Source organism: Myxozyma melibiosi (assembly GCF_037950935.1).
Source record: "Myxozyma melibiosi strain Phaff 52-87 chromosome Unknown BZA70scaffold_7, whole genome shotgun sequence".
Lineage (NCBI taxonomy): Eukaryota > Fungi > Ascomycota > Lipomycetes > Lipomycetales > Lipomycetaceae > Myxozyma > Myxozyma melibiosi.
Genome location: NW_027042921.1, coordinates 318,210 through 340,819, shown reverse-complemented (window position 1 = coordinate 340,819; position 22,610 = coordinate 318,210). Strand labels below are relative to the sequence as shown.

At 55.7% G+C, this 22,610-nt stretch overlaps 9 protein-coding genes across 9 annotated transcripts; 6 read left to right on the top strand and 3 right to left on the bottom strand.

Annotated features, from left to right (window-relative positions):
• Positions 1-293: 293 nt before the first annotated feature.
• Positions 294-2,811, top strand: BZA70DRAFT_181599 (uncharacterized protein). Its single transcript, XM_064909949.1, has 3 exons — positions 294-1,134; positions 1,192-1,511; positions 1,573-2,811. Exons 1-3 carry the CDS (start codon positions 448-450, stop codon positions 2,690-2,692), a joined length of 2,127 nt encoding a protein of 708 aa, XP_064767757.1. The 5' UTR covers positions 294-447; the 3' UTR covers positions 2,693-2,811.
• A 344-nt stretch (positions 2,812-3,155) lies between these two features.
• Positions 3,156-6,190, bottom strand: BZA70DRAFT_290044 (uncharacterized protein; the record flags this gene model as incomplete). Its single annotated transcript, XM_064914170.1, has 2 exons — positions 3,156-4,639; positions 4,696-6,190. The coding sequence occupies 2 exons, from the start codon at positions 6,188-6,190 to the stop codon at positions 3,156-3,158; spliced, it is 2,979 nt and encodes a 992-aa protein (XP_064767756.1).
• Positions 6,191-6,954: 764 nt separating this feature from the next.
• BZA70DRAFT_279859 (lysophospholipase 1 precursor) lies at positions 6,955-9,165 on the top strand. The gene is made up of 2 exons (XM_064912858.1): positions 6,955-7,071; positions 7,126-9,165. The coding sequence occupies exons 1-2, from the start codon at positions 7,020-7,022 to the stop codon at positions 9,060-9,062; spliced, it is 1,989 nt and encodes a 662-aa protein (XP_064767755.1). The 5' UTR covers positions 6,955-7,019; the 3' UTR covers positions 9,063-9,165.
• Positions 9,166-9,990: 825 nt separating this feature from the next.
• On the top strand, positions 9,991-12,056 carry BZA70DRAFT_279857 (putative acyl-CoA dehydrogenase). The gene is made up of 3 exons (XM_064912857.1): positions 9,991-10,140; positions 10,193-10,465; positions 10,489-12,056. The coding sequence occupies exons 1-3, from the start codon at positions 10,102-10,104 to the stop codon at positions 11,785-11,787; spliced, it is 1,611 nt and encodes a 536-aa protein (XP_064767754.1). The 5' UTR covers positions 9,991-10,101; the 3' UTR covers positions 11,788-12,056.
• Positions 12,057-12,193: 137 nt separating this feature from the next.
• Positions 12,194-14,596, top strand: BZA70DRAFT_279853 (class E vacuolar protein-sorting machinery protein hse1). The gene is made up of 5 exons (XM_064912856.1): positions 12,194-12,378; positions 12,438-12,525; positions 12,580-12,655; positions 12,723-12,942; positions 12,996-14,596. The coding sequence occupies exons 1-5, from the start codon at positions 12,333-12,335 to the stop codon at positions 14,105-14,107; spliced, it is 1,542 nt and encodes a 513-aa protein (XP_064767753.1). The 5' UTR covers positions 12,194-12,332; the 3' UTR covers positions 14,108-14,596.
• Positions 14,222-15,865, bottom strand: BZA70DRAFT_181512 (P-loop containing nucleoside triphosphate hydrolase protein). Its single transcript, XM_064909948.1, has 6 exons — positions 15,644-15,865; positions 15,275-15,578; positions 14,887-15,205; positions 14,575-14,818; positions 14,436-14,515; positions 14,222-14,364 (listed from the first exon to the last, which is right to left on the bottom strand). Exons 1-6 carry the CDS (start codon positions 15,728-15,730, stop codon positions 14,337-14,339), a joined length of 1,062 nt encoding a protein of 353 aa, XP_064767752.1. The 5' UTR covers positions 15,731-15,865; the 3' UTR covers positions 14,222-14,336.
• Positions 15,866-15,961: 96 nt separating this feature from the next.
• BZA70DRAFT_279844 (TRAPP II complex) lies at positions 15,962-20,333 on the top strand. Its single transcript, XM_064912855.1, has 4 exons — positions 15,962-16,379; positions 16,448-16,563; positions 16,647-18,487; positions 18,548-20,333. The coding sequence occupies exons 1-4, from the start codon at positions 16,181-16,183 to the stop codon at positions 20,274-20,276; spliced, it is 3,885 nt and encodes a 1,294-aa protein (XP_064767751.1). The 5' UTR covers positions 15,962-16,180; the 3' UTR covers positions 20,277-20,333.
• Positions 20,333-21,594, top strand: BZA70DRAFT_279842 (WD40-repeat-containing domain protein). Its single transcript, XM_064912854.1, has 2 exons — positions 20,333-20,600; positions 20,665-21,594. Exons 1-2 carry the CDS (start codon positions 20,428-20,430, stop codon positions 21,554-21,556), a joined length of 1,065 nt encoding a protein of 354 aa, XP_064767750.1. The 5' UTR covers positions 20,333-20,427; the 3' UTR covers positions 21,557-21,594.
• BZA70DRAFT_279840 (SAC3/GANP/Nin1/mts3/eIF-3 p25 family-domain-containing protein) lies at positions 21,595-22,599 on the bottom strand. Its single transcript, XM_064912853.1, has 3 exons — positions 22,007-22,599; positions 21,815-21,946; positions 21,595-21,752 (listed from the first exon to the last, which is right to left on the bottom strand). The coding sequence occupies exons 1-3, from the start codon at positions 22,529-22,531 to the stop codon at positions 21,618-21,620; spliced, it is 792 nt and encodes a 263-aa protein (XP_064767749.1). The 5' UTR covers positions 22,532-22,599; the 3' UTR covers positions 21,595-21,617.
• Positions 22,600-22,610: the final 11 nt, after the last annotated feature.

Sequence of the window (22,610 nt, the reverse complement as noted above, 5' to 3'; positions counted from 1 at the left end):
TCATGACCAGCGTCTCTAACCTCACTCAAACAAACAGCATCTAAACATTCTGCAGCATTACTGCTCAGTCTTAAACCATCCACAGAAAGATTCTGTCGTTGCAAAATGTCGCTGTACGCTGATAGCTAGTATGACGTAACCGCACAACGGCGCGGCGCTACTTCCCATTCCAGGCCCAACTTCACCGCCCTCGCGAACATCGCCTCGAAAGCGGCGCGACGCTCGGATCAGAGTTAAGATGAAGCCCAGCGACGGGTATTATTAAACGTTGCTGCGATTAGCTGTTCGTCTGCGGATAAGAACTTATCTCTGGTTTACTTCACATTATGACCAGGCGGTCTTATCTTCTGAGTCAATTACAAGGTGTACGCTACCGTTGCCGTACACATGACTAGATATCTATTATAGACAAGCATCTCTCCCACCAAGCAGCATACTACAATCATCATGCCTACCACCAAGAAACGACCAATCCTCCCCGACGATTTCGTCGACACTGTCCTCGAGCGCGCGTTTAGAATCACTCGAACATCATCATATGTCGCAGACATGGTCTACCTCCGTCAGACTCTCTTGGAGCCACTCATGAATATCCTTCGCGAGACGCCGGACGCGGTCCGGCAGAAAGAAAAGCAGAACGCGGTAAAACAATTGATTGATCAATTCAAGTATCCAGAGTTCACAGATGTGCTCAGCGGTGGCTTGTTCCCGGACATCGCGTCGGTGACAACACACCTCAAGCTCCTCCGCGTCTTTCGCGACCTGCGCGCTGAGATCATGGCGCGCGACGGCATGTTTGGCATTACCGACGCCGAGTTTCCGAGTTCGACCAGCAGCAGCGATAATGATGGCAGATTGCTGCGGTGGCAGGTCTACGTCGCCTACGCGGTCGAGCGGTATACAGAGTGGTTTAGAAGCCTGCCGAGTAGGGGGATGATTGGGAGGACACGGATGTCGTTTGGATTGCATGGCGAAGGTGAGGCGTACGAGATTACGGCGGAGAATTTACCACCGATTGATGTCTTGATGGTCCTGCACTCGCATATGCTGCATCCGCGCGTGTACTGGCAGGACATGATGAGATCGAATCGAATGGGCGTGTTTCGCTCTATGAAGATGCCGTGGGGTGCATTGGTATGTTGTGAGTCTTCATTGCAATCTCCAACTATCACTAACGCATGCACTCATTAGGAGTCGGTAATTCAACAGCCTTCGACCCCAAACGGAGCATGGAAATACAACCCACCCGACCCTTCGCGCGAGTACTTTGAAGAAACCACAATGCGAATGTTTGAACTCGAAGACGGCATTAACTCAAAGTGCGTTATCTGCCCACAATGCCCGTCCATCAACTCTGTCGAGCTGTATAACGAGTCCGGCACGGGCTGGGTGCAATCCAAGTTTAAAACTACCTGCACAGAGTGTGGTTGCCTCCTCACGCGCGACGCGTTGACTACGGCTGCTTTGCTGGATGACTGTAAGGCGTTCGAGGAAAGAGGTGTGCCTCTCAAGTATGTTTCTTGTTCAAATTATGCTACTCTGGTTATACTCCAAGTGCTAACAGCATGCCAGGGGCGCTTTACTCGACTACCTAGGCGTGCAATATCCCGAAAAAGAACGATACGCAACCCCCGGCTCTATAAGCTCAGACGTAGCAGCCCTCTTCTCGCACATCCCGCCTGGCGACGACTTTACCCTCGCGCAGACAAAGGTGCAGGATGTCTTTCGCCTCCTGTACAAAAAAGCCATTTCGCAAAAACAGCCGCGCACAAAGGAATTCCGCGTGCTGTCGCACTATGTCAAAAACTGCACGCCGTTCTGCATCGATCTCGAGCTGGCGGTGCTCAGACAGTGCGAGTTCGCAGACAAGATGGTGAAGTACGCGTACCTGCACTCGCCGTTTCGGGAGAACGTGATTGAGCATGCGACCGTGCGGTTCCTAAAGTTCTTCTTCCTCGTGCGGTTTCGGCCGTATACCTTTCTCGCGCCGCCGGTTGATGGCGATATTGTCTGGCTCACGATGCAACTTGATCCGGCAGGCTACGCGGCCACAAGTCTGGCGTTCTTAGGCACGATCTTGGAGCACGACGACGACGTGAGCGATAACAGGCTGACAGACTCGCACTTTCTCTCCAAGCGCGAGTGGAGTCGGTACGCAATCCCGGACTTCAAATACGATGGCTGCACCTGCGCAATATGCCATGCCACACGCGAATACGTCGCCGCCAAGCAAAAAACCGCAAAGCCTCCGTTCTCGGCCAAATCCTCCCGCCGCGCGGCGCTCATCGACCAATTCTACGCGATCGAATGCGAAAAACGGATGCTGGGCGGCGACACGCTCGTGCAGCGCCTCACGCACACGTCCTCTGTCGCTGAGCAATCTAGTACACACACCGGACCGAATTACGCGCACCCGTACTTTGCTGACCTTACTGCCCTGCCGGTACTAGAAACCATGCCGCCCTCGTACGCAGCGGGTCTGCCGCCTGCGTACACCTCTTCCGGGCCAGCGGCGGCGGCGGCGGACGGTGTTGGATGGGGTGAGATAGCGCGGACGAGGTACGGCAGGACGCCGTGGACGCCGTACAGCGAGTTTACGAGCGCTGTGGCGAGGTATTCTGCGAGTTTACTTGGCGGGGGGTTTGTTGCGGCCGAAGGCGGTGGTGGAGGTGAGGGGATGGTGGGGGGTTAGTGCGCCGCTACAGCATCATTCAGGGTGTGGAGGAGGAGGTGGAGGAGGACATTGTTGATTAGCTTTCTTATTCTTTAAGGCATGGCGTGCCTTTGAATGTGCTGAACCCAGACCTGCCATTCATACATCACCGCCTTCCTTGCAGAAAACCCGCAAGCGCTGTGTAGTGACTAAGCTGCTTAGTTGCTAAACCCCAGAGCCGTCAGCATCGTCTATATTCTAAGGTTCTAGTCTAATATGATTTTCAAAAGCATTGTGAATGTAGAGTCTATTGATTATATTATACTATATCATCGACTCTGCAAGCTTCCTATCCAACACTGTCCACCCATATTATACAAGAAAAGTTCCCTAGAAGTACAAATAAACCAACAGAACGAAATAAACAGCGGTAGAGGAAATAAACAATACAAGTGAAGAAGAAGAAGAAAGAGGGTAGTGTAGTGTACATGTGTGTGTGGTTTTAGTGAACTTCGCTGACGGTGATTTCGGCGGGGTGAGGGGTGTGTTGTTCTAGCACGTCGACTGCTGCGGGGAGTGGAGCTGCTGGAGTGGTTGTGGGGGTGGTAGCAGCAGCATCAGACGTGACATCAGCAGCAGCAGCAGCGGATCCGGATGCGACAGGAGTAGATGTAGCCAACGGACTACTCAAAGCCTCATGTTCATCCCCCGCAGACTGTTTCCGTCCAGTGGAAGACGCCATCAGCGACGGCGGCGGTAGCGCGGGTATTCTCGCCGCAGTCAAAGAGAGCGCAGGCGAAGGCGGCTTGAGCGACGCCGGACCAGGCGGGAACCCGAGCGCTTTAATCTTCTTCATCCGATCGTCCTCGCTCTCGGCGCCGCTGACGGGCGTTGCCGGTTTCGGCGGCGCGCCGAAGAAGGACGGGCGTGGGATGTCGGGCAGTTTGCTTGCCGGACGAGGGGGGAGCGGGATCGGGGAGGGGGGGATGTAGGCTCCGGGGCGGGGAAGAGGGGGAGGTGCTGCGGTGCCGACTGCGAGGGTGTATGCTTCGAGGGTCGATAAGCGCGAAGCAGGCGCAGGACGAGCGACATCGTCGTCGTCCGCATCTTCTCGCGGACGCTTACTGTTTGTGACAGTATGCGACGACAGATCTGCACCGGCGTCGACGACCTGCTCCTCCTCTGCAGCCGCATCCGTGGGCTTCTCCAGCAACGAGCTAAAGGCCTGCAACAAAGCAGTCTGGTCCACGCCCTCGGCTTCAAGATCGATGTTCATCGACGCAAGCACTTTCATTGCTTCTGCCATGTCGATCTGTTGACCGTCTGGTAGGGTGATTAGTTGTTCGCCGGCCGTGCCATGCTCTTCGTGCGCTGCGTCGACTTCTTGTGCGTGATTGTTGGTCTCGTCGCTGGTGATGGGGTTGTCGGCTGCTGGAGCTTGACCTAGATGTTCCAGGCTCGGATCGATAGATGGCTCATGAACTTCTGCATGCTGCTCTACCTCGCCCAAGTGATGACTCAAGGCATCCACCTCCTTCTCAGCATCCTGCACTTGCATTTGCTCATGCTGCTGCTGCATTTCCTCAACAAACCCACCCGCACCCGGCGCCCGCTCTTCCTCCTCCCCATCCATACCCTCAAGCATACTCGTCAGATTCCGAATCAAATTCGGATCCCTCGCCAACTGCAAAAGCATATTATTAAACTTCTCCACATCCGACTCGCGCCCCATAATCTCCGCCAACGCAGCCTGCAGCTCCTCTCCGATCCCAGCCTGGCCAAACAGCCCGCTCAGCGCACCGCCAGCCATGCCGCCCGCGCCGCTGCCAAAGTTGCGCGCGGCCTCGCGCTGCATTCGCGCGATGCGCTTCTCGCGGCGGGCGTGGAATTCGGTCTCGATCCAGCGGGACTTGTCGTCGCTTGGAAGTTTGCCAAAGATGGCGTCCGCGCGGCGGTAGAGACGGCATCTGAGATCGTTGTCCTTGTCTAGACGATTTACAGAGTTAGATGAATTCGTGGGAGTAAAGAAAAGAGAGACGCACTTCTCTCGTCATTAAATTGACGCCATCGCTTCTTGCGCAGACGGTTGAGCACCTTCAATTTCTGCTTTTGCTGAGGCGTAGCCGGCGTCGACTTTTTCGACCGCTCGCGTTTCCGTCGGACAGGCGTACCATCTTCGCCCAGCAGGTCTGCATCATAGACCTCGTCCTCGCCGCCCAAGACGCTAGTCAGCGCCTGTGTGACGGCCTGCAAGAGCGTAGCGGGGTCGATGTGGGTCGCAGCCTGCAGTTGCGCGATGGCGGTGGCAGGGTCGCTGAGATCCATGCCCATGATGATCTCGTTGAGCTGCTCGATGTTGATCCCGGTTTCGCCGTCGGCGGCGACCACGGCATCTTGAGGCTGCTCGCCGTCTTGCTGGCTGGCGTCGATGGGTTGAGAGTCGGCAGGAGCGGGCTCGGAAGGTTGGTGCTCGACGGTTTGGAATGCGGGGTCGATGGCTATGGATCGATCGTGGTCGGCTAGGGCGTTGACGAGCTGCTGATCATGCGGAAGTTCCATATCAGCGTGCGCGTGCTCCGGGGCGGCATCTTGCTGTGCAGCATCTTGCTCGGCAGGTTGCTCTTGCACTTCAACAGCTGGAGTATCTGATGGCCGCGGTTGTGCCTGCTCGGGTTGCTCGGCGGGGACTTCATCAGGCTGCTGCTCAGATTCCTGCGCGAGGCCAAAGTCACCGGCGAGAAGTCTCTCCATGACATGCTGCTGCAGTTCCTCGGGCGACAGATTCTCAAGACCGCTCTGCTGCAGCTCGAGGGCCAGGGCGGCGACTTGTGCTTGAAGGGCTTCGGAGAGCTCGATTTGCTCTTCCTCGGGCTGAGGTTCTTGCTGCTGTTGCTCCTGTTGCTCCTGCTGCTGCTGCTCATTGGAGTCAGGCAGATCAAAGTGAGAAGCATCGAGGGTAGTGTCGTCGGGCGCGTGGTCGAAGGTAACAGAGGCGTCGAAGTGCTCGGATACTTCGAAATGCTGTTGCTCATCTTGATCTTGCTGCTGCTGATGCTGCTCGTGCTGCGGATCGAAGGAAGATGGATCGGTCTGAGTGAAGTGTAGGTCATGAGCAAAGTCGAGGTGAGGCAGCTGGTTATCAACGTTTGCGTCATGCGGGGGCTGATCAGGAGCAGCAGGGTGGGTATCAGTCTGCTGCTGGTCGGGTTGAGTCTGCAAGACTGATTGCTCGACAGCCTGACTATTATCGAGATCGTGACCAAAGAAGCCGGGCACTTCAGCCGCGAGACTGTCGAGGGAGATGCCGGCGGCGGCGGCGGCCTCGTGGAGCATTGAGGTGATGTCGGGCTGGACATTGGAGGGGTGGTCTGGGTTTGCGTGCTGGGCTATGAGTTGCTCTGCGAGACGGAGGTCGTGTTCGGGGTCGACTTCAGTATCAGCGTGTTGCTGTTGCTGGTTAGTGGCGGTGTTGGTATCAGCATTGTTGTTGGTATCAGCATCGTCGTGGTTGGTGATGGTGTTATCATCGTTGTCCATGGCGGGGTGGACTCGCCGCGAGGGGTGCGGCCCGATAAAGCACAGGCGCGGCGGGGCAACAAAGGCAGAAAGCGTCGAGGCTGCGCAGGGCTTCGGGAGGGCTCCAGGAGGCTTTCGTTCTGGTGAAGCTGCTCGGGGGCGGGACTGCTTTGTGACTGCGAAAAGTTTTCAGTCATGTGACTGCTGACAGTGCTGCTGACAGTGAAGAGGGGCTGGTGGGTGTTTAGACCACGTGATCGGTGAATCGGGGGTCGGAGGCCGGGCGCCGATGAGGGCGGAGGGCCGCGCGTCGAATTCCAGTGATGTCATTTGTTCTCTTCTTCTGCTGCTGCTGTTGCTTCTATTGCTACTTCTGTTGCTGTTAAATACTGTTATTGCTGTTATTGACATCAATACTGCTATTCAATAACACATCAACACTCTCTTTCTCTCCATTTCTGCTTCTACAAACACATCTTCACTCGAACAGGGTTCCGGCGACTCGGTGCCAGCGGCTCGTGCGGCTTTGACCATTCCGACGCCATCTTCAGTCGATCTGTTAACATCGCCGTTGCTGATACTTTTAAGATATAAACTGGATATAGAAATAAAAGGAGTAAGTAGCAGATATAAAGCAGATTCAGTTACAATATCTTCTCTTTCTTCTTCTATACTATCTATTAACATCATAGAACAACATGTAAACACGGAATCCCCAATCGCGCGGCTTCCGATAAACCCAAATTTGACTCTTTTGCCGCACCGCCTCGACCTCGACCTTCTCTTCTTCTTATCCTCCTCCTCTTCCCTCATCTCTTCTTCTCTTCCACTCCTCATCTCCTCCACCACCATGAGGCTCTCTCCCGTACTCCTCCTCGCCTCCCTCCTCTCCTCGGCTTATGGTACTTCTCCTCTCCTCTCCTCTCCTCATCTTTGCTCTCTGCTGACCTCCCCAGCCGAATCCAAGGCCGTCCCCGAAGCCGACGAGGCCGACTTCGCGTCCGACCTCGCCCTCGCCGAAGCCGCCCTCGCGGTCCGCACCGTCCCCAAGTACTTCGACGAGCGCCGTCTCGAGAAGCGCACAAACCCCGGCGGCACCTACGCGCCCACCTACGTCTCCTGCCCGAAAGACTCCTCGGGCGATCTCAAGACGCTCGTGCGCGAGGCCTCGTCCATCTCAAACAAAGAGAACGCGTACCTCGACGGCCGCCATGCTGCTATCAACGAGTACTTGCCTACCTACCTCAACCAGCTCAACATGACCGACTTTGACGCCGAGACCTTCCTCGAGGACACAAACATCACCATCGGCATCGCCTTCTCCGGCGGCGGCTACCGCGCCATGCTTTCCGGCGCCGGCTTCCTCGCCGCGTTCGACAACCGCACCACAAACTCTACTAACGACGGACATGTCGGTGGTCTCTTGCAGTCTGCGACCTACATCGCCGGTCTCTCTGGTGGTTCGTGGCTCGTTGGCTCGTGGGCTATCAACGGCTTCCCGACCATTGCCGACCTCCAGGGCGACGAGGACGTCTGGGATCTCTCGCACTCAATCATCAACCCCGACGGCTGGGAGCTCTGGGACACCGCCGAGTACTGGGACTACCTTCTTGACGCTGCAGACGCCAAGCGGGACGCGGGATTCAACATCTCGCTCACCGACTACTGGGGTCTCGGACTCGCCAACCAGCTTCTCAATTACACCGACGGCGGCCCCGCCGTGACCTTCAGCGACATCCGCAACCAAACACTGTTCAAGAACTTCTCGATGCCGTACCCGCTCGTCGTGTCCGACGGAAGACCGTACAACACGCTCATCGTCTCGACCAACTCGTCCGTGTACGAGTTCAGCCCGTACGAGTTTGGCAGCTGGGACCCGTCTGCGTACGCGTTCATCCAGACCGAGTATCTCGGCTCGACCGTCGACGCCGGCGTGCCCGTGAACTCGTCCGCGTGCGTCAAGGGATTCGACAACGCGGGCTTTGTCATCGGCACCTCGGCCACGCTCTTCAACCAGTTCATCCTCCAGCTCAACTCGAGCGGCGTCAGCGGTCTCGTATACGACGCCGCGGTCGACATCCTGAGCGACATCGGCGAGGACAACGACGACGTCGCGCCGTACCAGCCCAACCCGTTCTACGGCTACAACGAAGACATCTCGTACATGTACAACGAGACCATCCTCAACCTCGTCGACGGCGGCGAGGACTACCAAAACATCCCGCTCGTGCCGCTCATCCAGCCCAGCCGCGGCGTTGACGTCATCTTTGCGGTCGACAACTCGGCCGACACGGACTACGACTGGCCCTCGGGCTGGTCGCTGACCGCCACGTACGACCGCCAGTTTGGCACGCAGGCGAACGGCACCAAGTTCCCTGCTGTGCCGGACAAGAACACGTTCGTCGGACTCAACCTGACCGCGCAGCCGACCTGGTTCGGCTGCAACGCGTCCAACATCACGGGCACGAACGGCGGCACGACCGTGCCGTTGATTGTCTACCTCGCCAACCACCCGCTGTCGTACTACTCCAACACGTCGACGTTCAAGCTCTCGTACGAGACCGACGAGGTCGAGGGCATGATCACGAACGGATACAATGTGGCTACGCAGGGCAACGGCACGCTCGACGACACGTGGGCGGCGTGCATCGGCTGCGCAATCATCCACCGCGAGGTCGAGCGCCGCAACGCGACGCACACGGAGCAGTGCCAGGCGTGTCTGTCAAAGTACTGCTGGGACGGCACCGTGCTGAGCTCGAACGCGACCGAGGAGACGGAGGAGCCGGACGTTGAGATTACGAGCGACAATACCGGCGGCGCGGGGATGTTGTCGTGGAAGAGCGCGCAGTGGGGGGTTGTTGCGCTGGCGATTGCGGTCGCGGCTGCCTTGTAGGCGGGTGGGTTTGTAAAATAGGCAGGACAGGTTTGGATACCGATTGATTGATTTGGATACTAGAAAAATTCTGAATAAATTTTGAATTTTTTTACATATAAATGATGCAGTAGTGTAGGTGCCGATTCTACAGGTTATGTGCCCTGATTGTAGCTGCAGCCTGTAGCAACTGCAACAACACAAGACTACGAGCGAGACTAAGAATAGTTACAAGTAATAATATGATAGATCTCATCAGATAGTTCTCTTTGAGGTTCATTTGTTTATCAGACCATGGCATTACCAAACTGGAATGACAGATGCAGATAGTTGACAGACGGACAGACAGACAGAGTTTAATGGTATGGAACCAAGTCGGTCAGGAATAGAAGCGTGCTGCTGAGCGGTGTCTGCTCTTCAATAGATCTACTGTATTCAAGAAGACGAGCTCGAGCAGGAGGAAGTAGTAGAACAATGTAAAGGAAGGAGGAGCGATGGAGGAGCCGAGGAGGAGTTAAAGAGCAGGTTGGCTGACTACAGAAGCAAGACGCAGCCAGCAGCTCAACCTCGGCTCGTGCAGTCTGCTCTCAACCAGCCTTCAGAACCCGGAATCTGGTGATCCTCAGCAGTCTGACTGTTCGTAAACAATCGACAGAAGAACAAAAACAGCTGATTGAGCAGCAGCGTGAAGATGCAGTTCCCCGCTGGCTGCTAATCGCCAGTCTCTGATTTGCTGCTGATCCGGTCTCCCCGCGTTTACCCTTCTGTCAAGATATCTGTATTTTAAAGCCACAACTGCACAACTATTCCATATATAACACCATATCTATGGCAGTTTATGTGCACAGATTGCATGTGATGCGTCACCGTGCAGTGTGCGGCTCATGACATCGGTCCCTCGGCAACTCAACTCTCGCCTGCGCTCAGGATCCTCCTCGTTTTCTACTTCACCTCCTCCTCCTCTGTTCTCACTCTGCTTCTCTGTATATCTCTTCTCTGCTTCTTCTTCTTCTCTGCTTCTTCTCTACTTCTTCTATACTTCTTCTATACTTCTCTCTCAATGTCGACCCAGCAATCCCTACAGGCCTTCTCCGCTGAGGTACACTCTACTCTACCCTCCACTTCCTCTACTCTCCACTAACTCTCCCCAGGACGTCGCCAAGCACGGCAGCGAGGAATCCCTCTGGATCATCATCGACGGCAACGTCTACGACCTCTCCTCCTTCCAGAACGAGCACCCCGGCGGCAAAAAGATCCTCAAGCGCGTCGCGGGCAAAGATGCGTCAAAGATGTTTTGGAAGTACCACAGCGCCGGCATTCTCAAGAAGTACTCTCCCAAGCTGCAAATCGGCACCATTGGCTCGGCCGCTGCTCCTCCTCCCGCCCTTGCTCCCGCGCCTGCTCCGCAGAAGCAGTCGACTGCTGTAGTCGCCTCTTCCTCCCCAAGAAAGAGCCCTTCGAGGCCTACGGCGACATGATCCCATTCGGCGATCCGTCCTGGTACCAGAGCTACTACTCCCCCTACTACAACGAGTCCCACGTCGCGCTCCGCAACGAAGTCCGCGAATGGGTCGAGTCCGCGCTCGAGCCCAACGCCGGCGAGTGGGACGAGAAGAAAGAAGTCCCGCCCGAGATCTACCACGAGATGGGTCGGCGCGGGTACCTCGCCGGCGCGCTCGGCGTGCACTATCCGACCGAGTACACCGACATCCGGCCTGCGAGCGTCGCGCCCGAGCAGTGGGATCATCTGCATGAGTTTATCTTGACCGACGAGATCGCGCGCGCGGGCTCGGGCGGGTTGATCTGGAACCTGCTGGGTGGATATGGAATCGGCGCGCCGCCGGTGGTCAAGTTTGCGACGCCCGAGGTTAAGAAGCGCGTGTTGCCGGGCCTGCTCGCGGGTGAGAAGCGGATCTGTCTGTGCATCACCGAACCTGACGCCGGAAGTGACGTCGCGAACCTGACGACCTCGGCGAAGAAGACCGAGGACGGCAAGCACTACATTGTCAACGGTGAAAAGAAGTGGATCACGAACGGCATCTGGGCCGATTACTTCACCGTCGCCGTGCGCACAGGAAAGCCAGGCATGAACGGCGTCTCGCTCTTGTTGATTGAGAAGACGATGCCGGGCGTGAACGTCCGCCGGATGGACTGCTCGGGCATGTGGAGCTCCGGCACCACCTACGTCACGTTCGAGGACGTCAAGGTCCCGGTCGAGAACCTGATTGGCAAGGAAGACCAGGGCTTCAAGGTCATCATGACCAACTTCAACCACGAGCGGCTGGGAATCATCATCCAGGCCAACCGCTTCTCGCGCGTGTGCTACGAGGAGTCGATCAAGTACGCGCACAAGCGCAAGACCTTTGGCAAGCGCCTCATCGACCACCCGGTCATCCGCACAAAGCTCGCAAACATGGCGATCCGCATCGAAGCCACGCACAACTGGCTCGAAAACATGATTTTCCAGACCTGTTCGATGAGCGAGCAGGAGGCCATGCTCCGTCTCGGCGGCGCCATCGCGGGTTTGAAAGCGCAGGCGACGCAGACGTTTGAGTACTGCGCGCGCGAGGCCGCGCAGATCTTTGGCGGACTGTCGTACTCGCGCGGCGGACAGGGCGGGAAGGTCGAGAGGCTGTACAGAGAGGTGCGCGCGTATGCGATTCCTGGTGGATCGGAGGAGATCATGCTCGATCTCACGATGCGCCAGTCCATCCGCGTGCACCAGGTGCTGGGAGCGAAGCTCTAAGGCAGTAAATAAAACGAGGCTACTTCCTTTTTTCAAGTCTATCTTTTTTCAAGTTCAAGTATTATTTGGGAGTTTGGTGGGTATATTTCTGATGCTCTGCTTGCCTCATATTGTTTTTCGCTAGTGTATGTTCATGTTCAATTGTATTTCCGTTTCCGTACAAAGAGGAAAGAGAGCCGCGCGTCGAAGTGGTGAAGAGCTGGACGACGGAGTAGCCCAGGAGTGTCCCAGCGGAGTCTCCCGGCGTCGCAGAAGGCCGACCACAGCCAGCGGACTTGATCTGCGTCAACGAGCTCAGTCTTCTTCGTAGATTGTAAACATAAACATAAACAAACAACAAAACAAACAAATACATTCGCTGAACAAACAGCAGCACTACGTCATCACCATCTTTAAGCGACGAAACCGCGGCGAAGATAAAGTTTTGAGGAAAGGTCACAGTGCTCGCTCGGCCACCGCCACGGCTCTGCTCCGCCTGCCTGCTTCACCTACTTCTTCTGCCCTTCCTTCCTCTTTGTGAAGAATACGCAACTTATTCAATAATCATGTTTCGAGCTTCTGCCGCGCCGTCTGCGATAGAGGACGCTGTTAGTATGTGTTGTTGTCGTGGCGCTGGGATCTGGCTGGCTTGCTGACCTCCACTCTTATAGACAAGGCCACCGATGAGAACCTCACGAGCGAGAACTGGGAGTACATCCTGGCTGTCTGCGACAAGGTCAACGATCATCCTGATAACGGGTGTGTATTGGTTTTTTTATTGATAGTTGAGCTGCTGTTCTGACTCTGGTGTAGTCCCCAGGAAGCCGTCGCTGCCTTGCAGAAACGACTTACCCACCGATCCGCCAATGTCCAGCTCTACTCCCTCACCGTACGTCCAATCTCTACTCATTAGCTTATTCTCCCCTCTAATCTGATCTATACTAACTTCGTCACAGCTCACCGACTCCCTAGCCCAAAACTGCGGCACCAAAATGCACCGCGAACTCGCCTCCCGCGCCTTCACGCAGACCCTCGTCCGCATATCCTCCGACCACACCGTGCACCACACCGTCAAGGCGCGACTGCTCGAGGTCATGGAGGAGCTCGTCAAGTTGTTCAGCGGGGACCATTCGCTCGGGATCATGGCCGACGCGCTGAATCAGGTCAAGTCGTTGAGTATGTGATGTGATCTGTTGCTAGTAGATAAGAGATGTGCTGACTGTTGATAGACCCGCGATTGCATGCACCAGATAAGCCGGAGCGACCGGCGCCGAGACGACAAGAAACCACCGAGGACGAAGAGTTAAAGATGGTGCTCGCGCTCTCGCTCGAAGAAAGCAAACGACAAGAGGAAGAACGGCGGAAAGCCGAAGAAGACCAAGCCAGACCGACCGCCTCCTCCTCAACCGCGGCCCCGAGCTCTGCCGCGAACGGCGTCGACGCCGCGCCCGCTGCGCCCGATCCGACTGCTACCATCTCCCGCGTTCGCGCGCTGTACGATCTTGCCGCGACCGAACCGGGTGAGCTCTCGTTCAAGAAAGGCGACGTGATCTTTGTCCTGGAAGCCGTCTACCACGACTGGTGGAAGGGTTCGCTGCGGGGCGAGGTCGGGATTTTCCCGCTCAACTACGTGACTCCGATCCCGGACCCGACCGCGCGCGAGATCCAGCAGGAGGCCGAGGAGGAAGCGCAGGTGTTTGCCGAGGCGCGGAATGTCGAGCGGTTGCTTGCGTTGCTGTCGAATCCGCAGAGCTCAGAGTCTGCGGACTCGGAGGAGCTGCAGAACTTGTATCGCCAGTCGATTAGTATACGGCCGAAGCTGATCAAGCTGATTGACCGGTACGCGCAGCAGAAAGACGAGCTGATCGAGCTCAACGAGCGGTTCTCGACCGCATTGCACAAGTACGATATGATGATGGAGTCCTACGTCGAGCAGTACCGATCACCGGCCGGAATCAACCGGGTTCCCTCGATGCCGCTTTCGCGACCACTCCAGCAGCCGCAGCCGACCGTTGCAGCAGGCACAATGCCGGGCATGGCGCCCTACGCAAACAGCCATATGCCATCCTACGCCCCAACCAGCAGCACCCCGTCCGTTCCGCCTTCGTCCAATCCTTCGTACCCGTCCGTCCTGCCGCCGTCGGTTCCGCCTAGCACGAACGGGGCGTCGTCGTACCCGCTTGTGCCGCAATCGACCGGAGGAAGCGCGTATCCGTCCGTGCCGCAGAGCTCGCCGTACCCCGCGGCGCCGTATACGCAGACCACGGGTTTTGCGCCTGCGCCGACGTCGACTAATTACACATCTGCGACGTCCTCCAACGCGCCGTTTTTCTACAACTAGTCTGATCTTATAATCTCATATCGAATTTGTACTGCTTAGTTATCGTCTTCTAGTTATCGTCACCGTGGGTTTGGTTTATCAATCTTGTTGTGTTTTACATTTGTTTGTTTTTTGTGGGAAGTTTATGCAGTGAAAGGTTAGTTTGTGTAGTATACCGCTAGATCTATTTATTTTATTCTATCTTTCTCAATTGATGTAGATTATAAATTTCTCTAGTATCTTGCTTGAATTAGTTGTCCATCATTGCTTGGAGGTAGCTAGATTGAGAAGAGATATGTTGGTTAGTTGTAGACGAAAGAAGGTAGCGAAGTGAGTGGTGTTTGCGTACATTTCGTATATGCGCATGAATTTGGCGGCGAAGGCTTCGAGGTGGAAGATCACTTTACTTCCCATATGTATACGATGTTCCTACCATCATTAGCACACGGCAACAGCACACAAAGAAAAATAGAACAGCAGCAACATACATAAAACGCCGCCCAATAAACAACCTCAGGCTTCAGCTCGGCATCAACCTTTGCCAGCAATTTAAACACGAGCGTCTTGAGCACGAGATCGGCGGGTATGCAGTGCGCGAGCAGGTCGTAGAACTTTGCGCGGATCTTGAGCAGCGCGGGCGCGCTGTGGTCTTTGATGAGGTCGTCTGCGATCGAGGTGACGACGACTTCCCAGTCTGGAGTGGGGATTTGGGTGTCTGGGGCGAGAGAGTCGCTGAGATGAGAGGTTAGTGATTGGATATAATTAAGAAGAGAGAAGAGACGAGGGGGAGAGGGGGGTACTTTTGTGCATAGAGGGATTCGAGAGTCAACAGCGCCCGCCGCAAATTCCTCCCGCTCTCAAGCGCGATCCGCTCCGCCAACGCCGGCGGCAGCGCCACGCGCTCCTTTTTCGCAACAGCGAAAAGGATGCTGGAGATATCGTCATACGACGGCGCCGCGACGCGGACGAGCAAGGTGCGCGAGCGGATGGGCGCGATTATGTTTGAGGTCGAGTTTGCGAGGAGGATCAGGCGGAGGTTCGGGGAGTATTTCTCCATTGTCCTGCGGAGCGCTGCTTGGGCGTCTCGGGTGAGTGAGTCTGCTTCATTGATTACGACGACTGTGAGGATGATATTAGCACCGGCCGAGACGAGAAACAAGTTAGTAGAAACAAGTCAGAAACGCGCACCTTTAAACCGCTGCTTCGCAGACAGATCGACCTGCTGTGTCTGCGCAACCTCTTTCAACAACTCCTGGATGATAATCCGATCGTTATTCCCCATATCGCTCGGCGTGATCTCCATGTGATATATGCTCGACACGACATTAAACTCGAGCTTGCGGTTGCTCGGCGTCACAAACACGCGCGAGTCGATCTTGATCTTGTTCACCCCCGGCCCGTAGAGCTCTTTCAGCGTCGCTACTATGCGCGTCTTTTTGCCGGCGCCGGAGGGGCCGTAGACTAAAAGGTGAGGAAAGTCCCCGCTGGCGGCCTGGATGGAGTAGGAGTTAGTGTTGATGACGAGACGGGTGTGGGCGGGACTCTGGCCGGGCTTACCAGTGACGAAAGACGCGTCGAGAGCTCTGGATGGTATGAAAGCGCGTCGAGCGACTTTGGCCGGTGTTTATCAACCCACAGCGACATTTCTTCTCTTCGTTTTCTGTTCTTGAAGCTGCTGGACGACGAGCGACGTGATTCGGTACTCGTTTTGGGGATGGGATTTGGAGGATTGGCGAGGGTTAATTGAGGTGGATGATGAGTAGGACGCGTCTGAGTTAGGGTTTATTATGTAATGATAGTAATAATGATGACTAACTGAGGATGAGATTGTTCCTGCTTGCGCTGTTTGCAGTCTTTGTATTATTGTCTGTATCTGCAAATATATCTTCTATTCATATACTTCTTCTATTATTCTCTTGCATCAATAGTCAATTGCACAGTCTTCTTCAGCCTGCGCTGCGAGAGATCCGCGCCGCACCTCCAACGACGAACCAAAACCGATATCGACCTCGTCCCCAAACACCTCCCCAACCTCCATCTCCACCTCCACCTCCCTCGCCTGCTCCTCCTCCTCCTCCACACAAGTAAAAGGCGATGGGCCCCCTGCCGACAGCGAACCAGTCCACGGACTCGCTCGATGCGCTCTCGTACCTCTCGCCCGCGCGCATCCGCGCCTTTCTCTGCCCGGCCGGTCCTATATCTCGTGCTCGCTTCGTCGAGTTCGTCGCGCAGCTGCAGTCCACGGCCGTCATCAGACTCGGCGATGTCACGCCTGATCCGCGGCCTGAGCGAGGTGAGTGTCTGATTTCTGTGTTTGGACGGGTGGTATACAGAGTTGGCTAACGATAGTGTGCTCGACAGTGATGTTTAGTCCTCAGGGGTTTCCGAGCGGGATGCTGGTCTACAACTTTGCAACCACAATCGATCAGCATCATTCGGCTCTTGAAGATCTCGAGCTGTTTCGAAGGACGCTTGCTGTATGCTATTCACCTACTGAACTATCAAGCCATTGCTTGTTTATATCGTACATTTGCTCACCAGCTCTGCTTGATCATCTTAGGTATTCGGCCTCGTCGACTACAAAAACCTCACCGACATATCCGAAATCGACGGCGTAGTCGCGCAATTACAAGAACAATCCCCCCAGGCCATCATCCACAAAGTCATCCTCTTCGACTGCCCGCTCGAACCCAACGAACTGCCGTCTCCAGACTACATCTGTCTCCCTCCCCGACGCGCATCAAGGGTAACCTCCATCCGCACCGTCATCTGCGACTTGACTTCCGCTTTGCTCGCCGAGCTGCCGCTTCTTGCCCAGGCGTATCAGACTGCGGATACGATCGCGTCGCCGCTGGCTCGGGACGATGACTACGATTCCGTTATCCTCAATTCCTCTTCCTCTTCCACACCCCCGCCGGTCGGCGTTCGGTCTTCGCCTCATAATTCCAGCGGCAACCTGAGCATATCCTACAGTCGTGACAAAGACAAGCAGCTTTCATACCCACTTTCCCATCACACCGAGCGGCAGCGCATGCGAAGAAAAGGCAGATCAATGAAGATGATTGCAAACATGTACCTCCTAGCCGGGCGCACGACCGACGCGCTAAAAGAATACGTCGAAGCCCTCGCCGTGCTCAAAGGCGTCAACGACCATCTCTGGCACGCGACCTGTATTGAAGGAATAGGAATGTGCATGATCATGCTCGCCTTCCTCAACATGCCGTTCACGATCCCATCCGTCATCCTCCCTCCGATCCCGAACGCCGAGAAACGAGACCAAAAGCCCGAGCCGCCGCACCTGCTCGACCTCATCCCGCAAATGTCAAACACCGTCCTCTCGCTCTACAACCGCTCGCAAAACTTCCCGGGCGAAAGCGTGCCCCAGCTCACCTACGTCGAAACAATCCTCCGCACCGTCAACTTACTCACATGCACCTGTCTCGCCGGCGGCTGGAACGAGACCGCGCGCGCCGCAATCGTGCTCTCGCGCCCGATCCCCTACGTCCAGCTCAGCCACTCACAGGTCTACGCTTTGAAAATGGGAATCCTCGAATGGATTTCCTCCGCGCAGGCAGTCAGGCTAGACGGCGTCGACGCCGTCGACGCGAGCAAGATCTTGACCGGCATCGCGTCCGCGTGCGGCAAGCTCGGGTTCTATCGCAAACGCGGCTTTGTCCTCCGCCAGCTCGTGACCGAGCTGATCCCCAGGATCGTGCAGGCGCGGGTGATTACGCGGAATATCCGCGCGCAGACGCCGAGACTGGACGGCGGAGGGGACGAGGACGAGTACTACGACGACTACGATGCCGCGGCCGAGTTGCGCGATGCGGGGATTAGGGCCGGAATTCCGAATTCTGGGATCCTGACTTTGCTCAATGATATCTGTCAGGTGTACGGAGCACCTGTTGATGCGACTGATAGTATCTCGACCTTTGGGTGGCAGGAAACCAAGACGTCGATATTGAAGATGTGTATCGAGCTTTGTAAAGTCCTGCCGGACCACGTCGGCACAGTCAAGTATACCACTCTTCTTTTACGAACGGCCGCCGGCGAACTCTCTATCGACGAGCAATTATCAATGGTGCGCAGTATGCGCGAGGCCTACACGACCGCCTTAACCATGGGCCTCGAGGGTTTTGAGGAGGAGTACTGGGACCCGTACCTAGTACGCGACATTGGTGTCGTCGACTCGTCTCTGTGGGCGGTGCCGACGAGGGTCGAGATTGGAAAGAAAGCGAGCGATGATGTAAAGGGGCCATTCATATATAATCCGTTTTCGAAAAAGAAGGACGCTGAGGTGGAGAAGAGGCATTTATTTGTGCAAGATGAGCCGGTGGAGTTTCGAGTACTCTTGCAGAATCCTTTCTCGTTTGAGCTTGATATTAAAGCGATTTCATTAGTGTAAGCTGTTTTCTTTTTGTTATTCTGCGTCGGAAGCTAACTGTGGTCTTTGTGGTTTAGTGGAGAAGGCGCATCATTCTCATCCGACGTTGTTTCAGTCATCGTGCCCCCGCGAAAGATCTATCCGATCTCAATCTACCTCACTCCGACGTCGGTAGGTCTGTTAAGCATCACCGGCTGCGTGGTGCAGGTATACGGCTGCAAAGAAACAACTCTCGCGATAACCCCTCAAGTATCCGCGGTCGCCCCGCCAGTGCGCGTCAAGAAATTCGGTCTCGACGCCCGCGCGTATTCGACCGTGCCCATCATCCGCGACGAGGCACGCACGCGGATAGCGGTGGATGTGGTTCCCCCGCTGCCAATCATACACGTCAACCGGATCTCGCTCCCCCAGAGCAGTCTGATGCTGCTCGAAGGCGAGCGGCGGCGGTTCTTTGTCTCACTCGCGAACGTGTCTGATCGGGTGTCGGCCACGAACTTGAAGGTTGCGTTTGCGGACTCGACGACGGAGTCGCTTACGAACGCGCTGAATCAGGGGACGCGGAGCGAATCGGATCGGTACGAGATCGAGGTGTTTTTGATGCAGCGGGATGTATTCAGGTGCGTGACGAAGCTGGACGGGGTTGAGATTCTGCCAAACGGAGAGTTGGAGATCGAGGTTGAAGTGCTTGGAAAACGAGGACTTACCACGGGATCGATTGATATCTCGTACACGCACATGGACGAGGAGACGGGAGCAGAAGCAGGCCATGTGTACGTCCGGAACCTGTCTGTCGATCTCAAGTTGACCGTCAACGCGAGCGTGGAGGTCGCCGGCTGCGACTTTGTCCCGTTCAGTTTCAACATGCCGACCGTGACAGCCGAGGACGGCAAAATCACTACCACATCCCTGCTGATCAAGTTTTTGGACTCGCTGGGACTGCCGTTTGAGAAAATGGACGATTACTGCCTGATGCTGCTCGATCTCCGCAACTCGTGGCCAAAGCCGCTGAGAGTGAATCTGACGACGGCAGTGCATGAGAACGAAGACAAGGTCGTCAGCGGCGTGATCCAGCCCGGGAACGTCACCAGACTACTAATCCCCGTCCGGCGAATCAGAGATATCGACGCGAACGCGCCCGTGCCGTCGCTGATGCCTCCAAAACAGTTTACAAGACCGAGCGAGGTCTCGCTGACGACGAGCGGTGCAAAGAACGGTGGCTGGTCACCGGACGTCGAGCGTGCGGTGTTTTGGCATCGCGAGGAGTTGCTCAAGTTGTTGCGCGGGGAGTGGTATGAGGAAGAGTTGGGTAATGATGGCGAGCCGGTGTATAACACGCACGCGGGGACGATCGAGTTGCGCGCGCTGCGGATCACGCCGCAGATGGTGGATATCATCCAAGTGGACGATATCATTGTCGACATTCTACTCGACCCCGCGCCAGGCGTCACAAAAGTGGGCAGGAGACACTGGGTGATCGAGCCCGACCTCTTTGTTTCGCTGACGACGTCCGTGACCGCCAGTTCGTCGCGCATCGCGCCCACCTCCGGCGTTCTACGCATTCAACCCACGATCCGAAACCTCTCGCCCACCCTCTCGCTCGACGTCAACCGGCGCATACTGTTCAACGGTATCCTGCAGCAGCCGGTCGTGAACGTCGTGCCGGCCGAGACAAGGACGGTCGAGACGAATTTCATAGTGCTGGCGAGAGGAGAGTATGAGTTTGTGGCGTCGTTTGAGGAATTGGGCGAACAGGGACAGGGGAAGAGGTATATCGGACGGGACAAGGTTGTTATTACGTGTCTTTAGTGTATATATGTCCATCTAGAATGCATCCGTCCATCTTCAAGATATTATAGATATCACGTGATTCTAATTCTCCCAACGTAAATTTATCGATTCTACAGAAGATCAGGAATATCGATCGATAGAGAGAGAAAGAGAGGATGAAAGCCCGGATATGACGACGCATTTGCAGCTTAAATCCTCGACGACGGTCGCCCTTCCGCCGTGTGCGCTGGTTTCGTGGCCTGCGAACGACCGGTTCCTGATCGTGGGGACGTATGAGCTTGAGAAAGAGAGCGGGCGACGACGCGGGAGTTTGGATGTTTATGATATTGGAGCTGGGAGGCTGTGAGTGTCTGTCGTTTGTGAGAATGCTGTTGTGGGAAGGAGGAACTGACAGAGGAGACTGTAGGGAGCTTGTGAACTCGGTTGCGTCGCCTGAATCCTCGATTTTGGATATAAAGATTTCACCCCACGATCCCTCGCTTTTGGTATCCGCGCATTCGACAGGCAACATCTGTGTATGGCGTGTGCGAGAAGAACAGAATGACAAGAACTCACCATCCCTCTCGCTTACGTTACTCTCCGATCTCAAAGTCGCAGACGACTCAGACACCCTCGTTCTCGCGCTCTCGTTCTCGCCTACTACTGCAGATCAGGTATCAGTCACCCTGACCTCCGGCGAATGGAAAGTTCTCTCGCTCGCGCGCGGTTCTGACGACGACGCGGAGGTGGTAAGTTCTGTGACGGAGGTGCATGGCGAACAACCGCATTCGCTCGAAGCTTGGATATCCGCGTTCAGCGCCGACGGATCGGTGCTCTACACGGGCGGCGACGATTGTCTGTTTACCGCGAACGATCTGCGTCTCGGATGTCAGGTGTGGCAGGACAGACGGACGCATGCCGCGGGGGTCACCTCGATTTTGACGAATACGGTACAAGCTGTGTCGTTTGACGAGAAGACGCTGTGGACGGGTTCGTACGATGATACGATTCGCGTGTGGGACCTTCGCGGCGCGCGGGGGAAGGTCGTCGGCGAGACCAATCTTGGAGGGGGTGTGTGGCGGTTAGTGCCGCGGCCGGGAGGAGGGTCGCGCGAAGAGGTGTTTGCGTGCTGCATGTATGATGGAGGGAAGGTTGTTGTGCCTGGCAGCGGGGAGGACGGGGAGGCGGTTGAGGTTGTGAGGGTTGTGAAGGAGGGACATGAGAGTATGGTGTATGGTGCGGATTGGACTACGGATGGGTCGGTTGTAGCCAGCTGTAGTTTCTACGACAAGCAGCTGAACCTGTGGCAGTATGCATAGAAGATAGATTGTAGCATAGCACTAGATAGAATTGTATATTACTAGTTATGATACATAGCATCTAGACAATAGTCTCGAGCTCGCGAGCGTAGCCGAGTGTGTTTTCTATAATGCTCTCCATCGCGACTCCGTTCTGGAGCGCGTCCGGTTCCTCCTGAGGGAAGTAGATCCTGCCGTTCTCGACCGTCCATCCGCGCTGTGTTCGGTTAGCATACAGTGTGTTTGGAATAAGGCAATCAGGATATGGATAAGGCGTACCTGCTCAATAAAATCCTTCAGCTCAGACTCGTCGGAAAAGAAGAGGAGGTGCTGCGCGTTGGCGAGAGGTAGTGATGGATAGGCCTTCTCGGAGCACGTGGCGATTTCGCTGCGGATCGTGTCGACCAGAATCTGTGACAGTTGTTAGAAAAATACTCAAGAATTGTCAAGAGCAGAATAATAGAGACATACGTCAGCGAATATGGCAAACTCTTCCGCCGGAACTTCACTTCTCTGCGTGGTGGCTTTCCAGACTTTATCATAGCTTCCCTCCATCAGCCATCGCTCGAGCATGACGGGATAACGAATATACTGATCGGTATCGGCCTCGTCCTCCAACGTCTCAAGATCTGTGTGGAACTCGGCAATGTCGTTTCTCGACAGCAGCAGCAGTAATCGCAGCGCGATCAGCTTCTTCTCGTTCACCGACGGCGGCGAGAGCTTGTCCTTGAGCGCATAGAACGACGACAGCTGCGCGACGTACCGGCTGAAGAGCACGTCGTCGCGCAGGAATATCGACGTCAGAGCGCCAATCTCTAAAATATCCCGCGCGAGCACCAGCAGCGATGGATCGGACGAGGGCAGCGGGACGAGGATGTTTAGCTGCGCTAGCATCAGCTTGAGAGGGGGAAGCAGCGTCGCGCATTTCTCGTAGTCTTTGGCTGAGAACGCGGCTGCGAGCTCGTGTGCACGCGCTTCGAGTGTGTGTGAAGACATCTGTTGCTGATTATTATTGCTAGAACTGGATCCGCGATGAGGAGCAGTGGTGGATGAGCGTAAGAGCGGGCTGTTTGGG